General features: G+C 44.2%; 1 protein-coding gene across 1 annotated transcript; it reads left to right on the top strand.

Moving 5' to 3' along the window:
• Positions 1-1688: 1688 nt before the first annotated feature.
• POLDIP3 (polymerase (DNA-directed), delta interacting protein 3) lies at positions 1689-11537 on the top strand (the record flags this gene model as incomplete). Its single annotated transcript, XM_010156206.1, is given in 9 exon segments — positions 1689-2151; positions 4555-4571; positions 4573-4612; positions 6291-6386; positions 8185-8367; positions 9303-9380; positions 9987-10116; positions 10610-10676; positions 11020-11537. Coding segments are annotated over 9 exon segments (1249 nt in total), but the record flags the coding sequence as incomplete, so codon positions are not given.
• Positions 11538-11849: the final 312 nt, after the last annotated feature.

Here is an 11849-nt window from a genome sequence, read left to right as displayed (position 1 = left end):
ATTAGGTGTTGGAGATTCTCTTTTATTTCGGGGCTGTGGCACAAAATGCCTGAAGAGTTAGTGCTGTTACAGGGTAAGCTCTGTGGAATGCGTTGCTTATTAGGATAAACACAAGTCTTCAGAGGTGGTATAATCTTCAGTGCAGAATTTCCTAACTCATTTAATTAGTCTGTGTCGTTAACAGTTTTAACTGATTCTGGCTTAAATACCAATACATATATTTCTGGTTTTACAATGAACTCTCTAATGATCATTAAAAGAATGGCTTATCGAGCCCTTCTGGACCACTAACTGAGTGCTTTCAACATAGCTAAAGTAATACTTTTTAAAATTGCGAGGGAAGTCTTGTTCTGTGGCTGTTGCTTTGTGGGTACTGTTAGTCTACTGTATTAGTCTGGATCTATTTTAATAAATGGCCTTAATGCTCCTGTTTCTTCTGTGCTGTGGCTGTGTGAGAGAGCAGCTGTAGGATTCTCAGCTAGGTAACAGAATGGGACCCCAGCCCTAGCTCTCCAGTTGTCTGGACATGAGAATGAGAGAGACAGAAGTGGAGGGTCAGTCTCTCAGTTTTTGGTTGTTTTTTTTTAACAGATCTCTCTGCTGAAAATACCTGTCTATAAGTAATGTGAAGATTGCAGAGTTAGATCAGGAGACACTGATACAGAGCCATATGAAGAATTCAAATTGCATCATCATTTGAATTTGTGATGTTAGCCTTTTGAGTATTACAACAAATTCTAAATACCCACTTGTAGAATTTATAATACTGGACAATGCATTTAAAAAGCTGGTGAACACTGTAGTTCTCAGTAGCTTAATTTACATTTTAAAAAGACAACAGCAAGAGTGGTTTTTTAGTACCTTAATGTTAAAATTTCTCTTACCACTTTGTCTTCTAAAAAAAAAGAAAGGTAAATACTTAAAGGAGAAACTGTACTAAAAATTAGACAAGCTGTTTCCTTTTAGGGGAGATTTTGAAAAACTGAATCAGACCTGGAACAAAAAGCTACTAGTTTCAGCTTTCACTATATAATGGGCTGCTGCTTCTTAGTAATATTACAAACACCGTCCTTTCTGTGGGCCATTATCCTCCTGTGCTCAGGATTGTGATGGTGATGTGCTTAAAAAGCTGTTGGTAGATTAAAGAAGAGGCAGCAGTGTTAAAAAGCAATTTGACTGGTAAGTATTCTTCCTGGTAGTTAATCAAGTTTGAAACTGGTGTCTTTGAACTGAGATTGGTCCTGGTGCTTGTTCATCTTAAAAACCAAGCTTGTCCACTCCCACAGGTCTGAACTCGCTGCCTAAAATTCTTGAAGTCATGTGTAATTCTGTTTCCTTTGTATCGGGACATATTACTGTGTTACAAAAGATGCGTTAGCAGACTTAGCAGACCTGCTCAGTCCTAGAACTAGAAAGTCTGTTTCTGTTCCTCTGCCTTCAGAGGTTTCCCCAGAGTACCCAAGTTGATGAATTTTGTTTAAATGTGGTATGTACTTAGCACAGCTGAAGTCAGACGCTTTGCTTAAGTTTGTAACTGTGAGCTTAAGGCTGGATTTTGGAAATCAGTTCCTTAGCTGTTTATGTAGAAAGTAAAATCCAGCCTAAAACAGCTTAGGAGCTCTACTGTTGTATCTGAACCTCTAACCTGAGTGGGTTTCTGTGCAGCAATAATGAGCTTTTGTTTGCAGCAACACAAATACTTTTATTGATACTGTATCACATCTTATAGTGGCTGAAACTTTCTTTTCTTCCTCCACCCCCAGGCTTAACACAAGGCCAGTGTTCGGAGGCATAAGATCTCGCATTGGGATCCAGCAAAATCTCCTGAATAGATCATCGCCGGCTGTCAGCTTCCAGCGGACGTTTGATGCCCGACAGAAGATAGGACTCACTGATGCCCGGCAGAAACTGGGGGTTAAAGATGCCCGTGAAAAACTGGTTCAAAAGGACGCTCGCTTTAAAATCAAAGGAAAAGTGCAGGATGCTCGAGAGATGTTGAATTCCCGTAAGCAGCAGAGTGTTGCTGCTGAAAAGGTGACCAAAGTGGTGGATGCCAGAGAGAAGATCAGCTTAAAAAGGAGCACTCCAGCTGCTATCAGCCCAACGATGGGGACAGTAAATCCAGCCGTCAAAATCACCAAAACTATCCAAGTAGGTCAAGCAGGCCACTCCTGAGCTTGCGGTTACTCTGCAGCAGTCCAGTAGCGGTGATAACGCAGGAATATGTTCACGTGTTTACAGTAGAAGCGACGGTGGTGCAGTGCAGTCCGGCCTGTGGGCAGGATTCGGAGCCTTCTGCGCGTCCTTGGGGCTGCTTGTAGAATCCCAGCTTTCGTTGAAATTTTTGTTGAAATGTTGGGCTCAGTAAGGACTAAACCAGTGCTCCTGTCAGCATTTAAGTTTTGCATGGTTAAGTAGTCCCTTTCCCACCTAAATACAAAGAAAACTTGCATTTTTTTTGTTGTTCGTATGCCACCATTCTTTGCAAATCTGATGTGGTGGCTTGTCCTGTCTCTAGATAACTGGTTTATCCCAGTGGTGGGATGACAATTCAGAATACACAGCTATGTTTGCATCCAAAATATAAAATTCAATGAGCCCTTCTACAGTTCATTTCTGCTTGTCTGGTTTTCAGGAAAGCCCTGGCTTCCAGGGAGTTGCCTGTCACGTGTTGAGGCCCGAGATCTATTTCAATTGCCGTATAATCAGGTTGTAAATAGGGCGCAGTATAATTGCGCCCTAACCTGCCGATTTCCTGTGACAGTTTTCTGGTTTCACTTTGCAGTGTGCACAGTAACTTGATTCTTAGCAAACTTCCCTGAGAAACAGCTACTGTTGAACTGTCTGCATGTCAGGTACAGTGGGTAGAGTCAGGGGAGAAGTTTCCAGACTCTCAGGATTGTTGCTTGAGGACCGGTTGTGTTCCTCACCTCTGCAAGTATGTAACTGCAGTTCCTAGCCTGCCTCTCTCATTTTGCTCTTCCCAAATGTAAGAGTGTGCTTTCACACACCCAGAAAGTCTCCTCATCAGTTTGAAAGCCTAGAGGAGTCTGCTTTCCGTTCTGCTGCGGGTTTTGCTCAAGTGCGTCAAGCGTATTTCTTCAAGTTAGCCTAGGGGATTTCCCGTGACACTGCAGGTTTCCTGCCAGGCTGACCTAAGTAAGAGAAAGGATCCTTGTGGCAGTAAGAAGGGCTAATTGCAGAGCGACAGAGTGGTCTGTTCAGTAGTCTTTAATTAGTAGGGTAATTGGTACTCATGCTGGCCTTCTAAGCCAGATCACCACCATCAGCCATCAGGAGTTGAACGTTTTCTGCAAAGTTCGTAGGAGTTAAAATAGTTTCCGGAGACTGGGCGCAGTGGCAATTTGCTCTGACCTGACTTTTTTTCAATGACTTGGTTTGACCTGTGGTACTGTTTGTTAGACAGCACAGTGGAAGAAAAAATACCATTGAATATGACGGTGATAAGACTGTAGACAAAACCGTGCACACGAGCTATTATCTAATCATTTTTTACAAGATTTGTACCAAAATTCCAAGTGGCACGTGGCTGCCTTCTCTTCCCGAATGTGGGAGCAGAATCACACTAAAGTATTTTGATCTGGGATGCAGCAGAGAGCTCTAATGCCCTGTCCTGTGGCCTTTTTTCTCATAAAGGAAGGAAAAAACGTCTTTGAAACCCAAAGAATTTCCATAGCTCTGCTGGTGTTCCCATAGGACAGGTCCTCTTTTTTCTGAATCGATTAGCAAATTGAAACATGAGGCTGCTGTCGTGTGAGTCATAGTGTAGAGAGAATGCAAGCCTGAAGATTTTACTGCCCGTGTGGAGTATTTTTGTATGAAGATCCATTGTTTTCTGTAATGGAAAGCTTCCAGCCTTTTGAAAAAACAAAAGGGCATTTTTGAGGGAGTTGCTGCTTGATTTCAGTTCCTGATTAGTCCAGCTACATTCCCTGTGTACTTCTGTTGTGATATCCCTGTTTCACGGGATGACAGGCTGCAGGAGGGTCAGCTACACTACCCTACCCCATGCATCTTTATTCCACTGCAGCTTATTCCAGCTCTAGCAGGAAGGAAGACTGCTTCTCTTTTGAGGTGGAACTGACCTAAATGGTGGTATGTCCCAGCTTGTTGAGTGCAATGGAAATGGATGTCTTTGGTTCCCTGTACTGGGAAAGAAGAGCAGCTTGCGTGTTGATACGCACCATTCCTGGTGTCATGCTGGCAGAAACATAGATCTCGCCAGTGCTGGGAGGGCTGGAGTTAAGTCCCCTTCCCACTAATCCTGAACTAAAACTCAAGTAATTTGGATCAGTTTCTTTGCATGGCCTTAGATTTTAATTTTTTCAGTTAAGTGAAGCTTCCTCCTACTGGACACGTTACAGGAAACGTAGATGTTATCTAATAGCAGAGTGTGGTAATAGCTTTCAGGAGCAGGAGAGTGACTTTCATTTAAGTGGTCTCAGGGTATCAACTAACAGCTTTAATTTTCTGAAATGGGAATCTGGTGGACTGTAGTGTTTTAATGCTTTGGTTCTTTCCCTCTAACTGTAGCAGAAGGCTCCAGTTCCTAATGAGGATCAATGTGGTGAACAACCATACACACAAACAGGTGTGTGCCTGCTCTGTGCTCTTTGTTACCTTGGGGGGAGGAAGGAAGGTGGCCAAAAACATTGGTGGGTGCAAAGAAAACTTCAAGTAGGAGAGAAAAGAGGAGTGTTGGAAGTTCTCCAAGAGCTTAGCTCCTCATTCTTGTGTGGTTAAGATACTCCTGGTAACCGAGGTTTTAATTTAGTCTAATTGATCTTGATTCCTTGTGTGTTATATGAATGCAAAGTAGGTATTCCCAGTGTTTATCTGTGTGTGCTAACTTCTTTATTTCTAGAGACAGTGACCTTTAGCTCTGATATCTTTCTGTAAATTTCTCAGTGACGCCACATCAGATCAAGTTTTTGGTAGTTTTGATTCACCATCCTGCCAGCCTCTTCAGAGAATGGATGTGATTGTACATGGTCAAATGCTCTACAGCGAGGTGGGAGAGGGTGTAATCTTTCTGTGAAATCCCAGCTGCGGGTCCCTGCTGGAAACCTGATAGTGAATGATGTTAAATGTTATTCTGATGTACTATCCAAGTTGCCATATCCTTATCAAGCAGACTTTGAGGAAATGCCTAGAATTTGTGCTGCCTCTTCTGGCATCAATTTTAAAGGCCTTTGTCATAGCCCCCAGCCACCTTAGGTGATTTCAGAGAGGAATCACACATTTTTACACCTTACTTTGTGTATGTTACCTCCCCCTGCTGTGCTCACCTATCCCAGTCACCTAAAAAAGTATCTTCATTATTCTGACCTCATCACTGTAAGCCTTGAATCCATTTCATTTGTCTCAAACTCAAATCTGTTGTCCCAGTGGCTAGTGTTTTTCCCCGTTCTCTTCTGCACAGTTCTCCTCTGTTCTATCATCCCTTTTGGTTTTTTTCCTTCATGGCATTTCATTGACTGGATCAAGTTTCCTGTTTGTAAACCAGAATCTTGCTGTCTATGAAAACCCACTTACTTTGCAAGCTGTCATTGCTCGTGCTTCCATTCTTCTTCACCTTTCCACTGAATGTATGGGAAGCTGTTTGGAGTTGTGGCTTATGTTCTGGGCAGTGCCATATGTGTGTAGACATTAACTTCATTTAGACTTGATGAAAAAATATTTGTGGAAGAGTTTGCCTCGGTATTTTAAGGCAGGGCTATGAGCGTTAAGTTGAACGGGGAAATTAATTATTCATTCAGTAAACCTCCTAGTGCAGTGTTTTCTAGTGCCAGACAGATATGTGCTGCACTGTGGAATGCAGACTATTCAAAAGGAACATTGGGTTCAGGTGTATTTGTCAGGCATCTGCTTGATTTTAAAAAAAGTAAAATTAAAAAAAAAATTATATTCACAGGCTTCAACTTTAAAGGTAGCAGGGAAAATTCTCTACTGGGACTTTATTCCATTGATGTGGCTTCATCAGTCCTGGTGAGGTCTATGGATTAGAGAAATCTACCTGTGGTGTCAGTACACTGAGGGAGACAGCTTTACTGTGGCATTTCAGGAAAAGCAGCTTGGTTCTTTACAGTGATGTTTTGAAATGGACTTGCGTACCTTCAGCTCTGTGTCCCCAAGCTGCAAGGACAGGAGTGAAGTCTAATGTTGTCATCTTCATTACCTGAAGAAGGCCGAAGGCAGGGCAAAACGACGTATTTTGGAAATGATGTCATATCTGCCTGTTTGTAAACTGTTCCCTTGCTTCTCTTCAGGGCCTGTATGACACAGAAGATGATGATGAAAGTGTCTCTCCCCTTACTAGCAAACAGATGAAAATCACCACCACAAACAGTTTCCTGCACAACGCGGTAAGGGGTTATCTGAACAGTCCCCACCACGCCATGCCCACACTGGGTGGACACACAGGCTGTGGCTTTACAGGGCTTATGTTCTTTTCAAGTATGTAAGCGATGCTTTCTCCTGAAACGTTTGCTCTTCACCCTTCCCTTTGTGCCAGTGCTTCCGGAGTTATTTTGTGGGACAGTGTCCCTTTTGGGCTAACTGTGGTTTCATAGGCCTTTTGCAGCCAGAATGTGTGCTTTCTTCCTTGCTGGCAGACAGCTGCGTGTTAGCTCTTGAGTTCTTGTTGGGGAAGATCTCTCTTGTTCTTGTTTGAGCAGGCAAGCAAGGGAAGCTTTCTGCTGCTTCTAGAGGCTGGGCTTCCAAGCAGGAAATCTCTTGCCGTGCAAAGTCTTAGTTGGCAGCTTGTTGGGTGGAGTACTGATGCTCTGGAGAAGATGGAATTTCAAAACAGATAAATGTGAGGTCTTGCTCTTGGGATGGGATAATCTTCTGCAACTTAAGCTAAGAACTGACTGGCTAGAAAGCAGCTTTGTAGGAAAGAGCCTGAGGGTCCTGCTGGGTGGTAAACTGAGAATGAGTTAACAGTGCATCCTAGCAGCAGTGAGGGCCAACTGTAGATTGTATGCAAGATCATAGCTGGCAGATCAAGGAAGATAATTGCTGCCATCTGTTTGGCATTTTGAGAACATACCTGGAGTACTGTGCCTCTTTTGGGCTCTGGTACAAAGCAGACACTGACAAACTGGAACTAGTACAACAGGGTGGTCGGGGCTGAGGAGAAGGTGAGAGAGCAGTCTCTGTTAAGGCTGAGAAGAGAAGGCTGTAGTGAGATCTGTCCATGCACATTCACTGCCTAATAGGTGGTCATGGAAAAGGCAAAACCCTTTTGGAGTGAACGGGCAGGACGTGAACCAACAAATGTGTTGCAGCAAAGTAAACTCTCCTAGATATGGGGAGAGTTGTGCAGTTCTCAGGGTATTGGTCAGGCTTTGGCACAGGGACATAGAGAGGTTGTGAAATTGCCATTCTCAGAGATATTTAGGGTTTAACTGGATGAAGCCCTGAGCCAACCTGATGTATTTTTAAAGTTAGCCCTGTTTCAGACGTGAGGGTTGGACATGGGTTTGCCCTAAATAGCTCCGTGGTTGTAAGAAGGCAAATTAACGCAGTTTTACCATCACACGGTCAAGTTCAGTGTCATGATTGTCCAGTGTTTTTTTCTCACGTGGGTATTCAGAATAGCTCCTGGCCATTTGTGACCCTTAAAATCAGCCTTAGGGTTTTTTTGCAGGAGTAAATGTGTTATCTCCAGTGTTCACAGCAGCTGCCAAGCACAATTTTTATCCTGGCTTTAAACTCCTTGGGTAATTCCAACTCGAAAGATTACGCTCCATGCCTTTGCCCTAGCTTGGTGTTTCTGAAGAGGTATTGCTGTTTGTGCTGGGGCAGCTCAGTCTTTTGTTAATGAGGACCATTGCGTACACTCTGTAAAGTACTTCACGGTCCTTGGATAAAAGGTGCTTTTCAAATTCAGATCACACTGATAAAGTTAAAGTTCGTTTAAGAAGAATATGAAACTAAAAAGTGCTCGTTAGGGAGAGAAGTACTCTTTTGGGATAAATGATACCTAGAAAACTGTAGCTGATTTTTGTCTCAAAGCTGGAAGTCTCCAGCACGGCTGTGGTTTTGACACCGGGAAGGACATGCCTGGTGCATGACAGTAATGCTCCCCTGCTGTTGGCACTTGAAGAGGAGGGTTAGCCTGCAGCTCTCAAAGATACTTTTTTTTCTTTCTTCCTGTAGACTGGACTGAGCAGCAATAAATTCTCTCTGTCCAAGACTGTTCCCCTGACTAAAGTGGTCCAGAATGACACGTACACAGCTCCACCTGCACCTCCATCTCCTATGCGGACAAAGGCCTTGACAAACATGTCCCGGACCTTAGTGACAAAGGAGGAGCCTCCGAAAGAACCAGCACCTGTGGAGGTGAGCTTAAGCAAGTGGGGGATGCTCTTTATGGAAGTCTGAAACATCTGAAACTTGGTGTTTATTGGTTATGCAAGCGGCTCATTTCTGCCTGCTTGCCACCATTATTTCTGGGACCCCATCAGGCTTTTTCTGATGACTGCAGCCCATGTGCCAAGATTTTGAAACCTGTCTAAACATCCTTTCCGTCAGCATTTGAGAGACTGGGAGTTCTCAGTTAGTGCATCTTGCTTCTCTCAACTTTTTTGTCTAGCTTGGGAGCACATGGTCCTGGAGGAATCCATCTTACAGGGAGGTGGCAGTTGTTTATATGCTCCTTGGAGGCTTCCGTGTCCTTAGGAATAATGTTTTAACACTGCTATTCATATTGGCTTCTGTCTGCTCCTGTTAGCAAGGAGAAAAACAGGACTGTTCCAAATACAGCTTCTTGCTGTCCACGCAAGACCTCTTGGGCAATTTGTAGACAACCTGCCTGGCATTTCTTTGCCAAACTGCCTGATGTTGGGCACAGGCAACCCATCAGGTGTTCCCAGGCGTATTGAGTTCAGCATGCTCTTGAGAGGCTGGACCTGTGTTTTGGGGTTTGCTGGCTTGCTTAGAGTGCAGCAGAGACATGCTTAAAAGTGTGAGCATGACGGGAGAGTACTGTGTATTTATGCAGATTAAGTTAGTGTTATACTTCTGTATAACAGAAGGAAAGAAAAAAGTTCCTTCAGGGAGAAATTAGCATGGAAAAGGGCTCCTTTTCACCCTCGAATGAGCTGGGCTTTTGTAAGTTTTGATAGTTCCCATTGCTGGCTGTAGCTGTGACCTTTGTGTGTGTACAGACTTTCCCACCCATCCCTTTAGTGACTCTCTTAATGCTTTTTCTGCTGTGCAGTTTCGCCTGCTGTGTGTCTGACCTTCTTATGTGATGTGTTTGTTTGTGCTGGCAGCTGGCGTTCAGTCCTTTGGAAGGCACAAAGATGACCGTAAACAATCTGCATCCCAGAGTCACAGAGGAAGACATTGTTGTGAGTGTCGCTTACTGTCGAACTGCGGATGAGGGATGCTTCTGTCCCTTAACCTACCTCTCTTGATAAATCACTTCATCTGTGGTGAATGCAGTGAAGAGGGCTATGACGTGGGTTTGCTTTCCTTGCAAAAACTTTGAGAGTTCCTGATTTTGTTTGTTTGTTGCTCACTCTTTTAAAAGCGAGTGCTTAAGTTGGGATGAAAAACCATTTCTGGGGTGTACTGATCTACCTGGCATTACTTAGAAGAGTGCATGCCAAATCACGCTTGGTGTTGTCCTCAAACTTATACCCTCATCCAAATTATCTAGGCTTTTCCATTCTCAGTAGGCCGAGAGCGAGCCTGGTTTTCACGTGTGACAAACAGAATACTGGCCTTTTCCGCTGGTGTTGGTAGCAGTACAGAGCTTTGTGCAACCTGTGTTACTGATGCCAAGTCCTCATGCCATAGCAAGCACAAAATAAGAGAAGTGGCAGGATTCTGCCATGTTCTTAGGAAGCAGGATGAGTGGTGCAGTTAGGAATCCAAGCCTTCCTCACTCAGTGTTTTTGGCTGAACTGAGAGCTTTGATGTGACCGTGGTCGTGACTAACGCTCTGCCCTTAGGAGTTGTTCTGTGTCTGTGGCGCTCTGAAGCGGGCCCGGCTGGTGCATCCCGGCGTGGCTGAGGTAGTGTTTGTGAAGAAAGAAGATGCTATCACAGCATATAAGAAATACAACAACAGGTGCTTAGATGGTAAGTTTGAAGCCAGTTGCATTTAGGATGGATAAATCAACAAAGACTTTTCTACCTTAGTGGGGAGTTTAAAAGGACTTCAGATGCTACCAAGACAATGCAGTTGTTAATCTGGATCCACCTGCAGTGTTGGTAGAGGCTGAAATGAGCTGTTCATTTTCATCTGGAAATAGGTGCTTTTTCCTTCTCTAGATGAGTGACATCTGGGGAATGTCAGATGAGGAGCAGACAGCTGAGAATGGGAGATTCTACTGTGTTTCTGCGAAGGGTTTTGTACCTACATGTAATTTCTTAATTAGTGCGAGTCTTCATACTGTACTGAGTGTTTCAGGGGCTCTTCACTTGCTGTGATTTTGCAACAAAAGGCCTGTCAGCTGTTCTTTCTCATGTTTCCCCAGCTTGTGGAACTCCTGTTGCTTGCACCAATGTGTGATATTTCTGGGGTCTTTCTTCACACGATTCTGAAATAAGGGCTGTTCTGTTGTTTGTTTAGGTCAACCAATGAAATGCAATCTTCATATGAATGGGAATGTCATCACCTCAGACCAGCCTATACTGCTGTAAGTGTCCTTGGGGTGGGGGGAAGAACCAAACATGCTGGCAGGTTCTGTTTTGGGGAGAACCTGAGGGGAGGTAAACTGTTGGCAAATTACTGTGCCATGAATAGTCTCCTCCTTTTTCCTCTCTGTGGCACTCCCGGCTGAGCTGAGTGCGATACCACTTGACTCCATTGTGTTCCCAGTCCTGAGGGTCAAAACAAGTCTGAAATGAGGAAAGGGTATTTAAAACCTCCTGTGTGTCTTACGCTGGGGAGGGGGCAACACCGAGAACAGTAAATGCAGACATAGTGTTAACTTTTATTTCGTACTGAGAGGTTAAATCCTGCTTTTTTTAATCCTCCAGCCGATTGAGTGATACCCCTTCAGTGAAGAAGGAAGGGGAACCACGCCGGTCAAGTGCAAGCGCTGCCTCAAATCCCCCAGCTGAGGTGGACCCTGACACTATCCTGAAGGCACTCTTCAAATCCTCAGGGGTCTCTGCCTCTGTGCAGCCCACAGAATTCAAAATCAAACTCTGAGAAGCAGGAGCAAGCAGTGGACTGGGAAACTCGTTGAAGTTGGGGAGTGAGAAAAGTGCAGGAGTGCAGATGTTATTTGCATTTGCCTGCTTTGAAATTTTTTGTTTTCTCTGATCGCTACCTTACTGTACGATAGTGTTTCCTCTTGTGTGTGTACCTTCTGTTTTCATAGTTGGAGTTTTCTTCCATGGTTTGTTTTCTTTTTTTTTTTTTTTTCCCCCCCTCCAAAAGAATAACCTCCCCCTTCTGCCAGTAAGGTATTACCAAGCATATGCCATGTAACTCCCTGCTTCACTCCAGAGCCCTTACCTGCCATTAAAAGTGCACATAGACTTTGAGGGAAGGAGCAGTGATCCCCTTTCTCTCTTCTCCTGACTGACCTGCAGCTAAAAGGTGCATCCCCTTGACTATCAACAGGCAAGAACACCACGTTGTTTCTGAAGTTGCTGCGCTGGCTACAAAGTCAGCTGTGTCTCCCTGCAGGAAGCACCGTGACTGGTATCCGTTTGGTGGCATACGACTTCATTCTGGCTGTCGGACGCTCTTTTTTTTCTGCTCAGCAGCTGTGAAATTGAGAAGTGGTGTGAAAAACTGAGCTTCCTGCTGTGTGTACCAGCCAACGGAGGTGTCAGGCAGAACGGACCTGTGCAAGTGC

The sequence above is a fragment of the Eurypyga helias genome, unplaced genomic scaffold, assembly GCF_000690775.1.
Source record: "Eurypyga helias isolate BGI_N326 unplaced genomic scaffold, ASM69077v1 scaffold16537, whole genome shotgun sequence".
NCBI lineage: Eukaryota > Metazoa > Chordata > Aves > Eurypygiformes > Eurypygidae > Eurypyga > Eurypyga helias.
The sequence above is the reverse complement of the archived record's forward strand: the minus strand, read 5'-3'. Positions and strand labels throughout refer to the sequence as shown.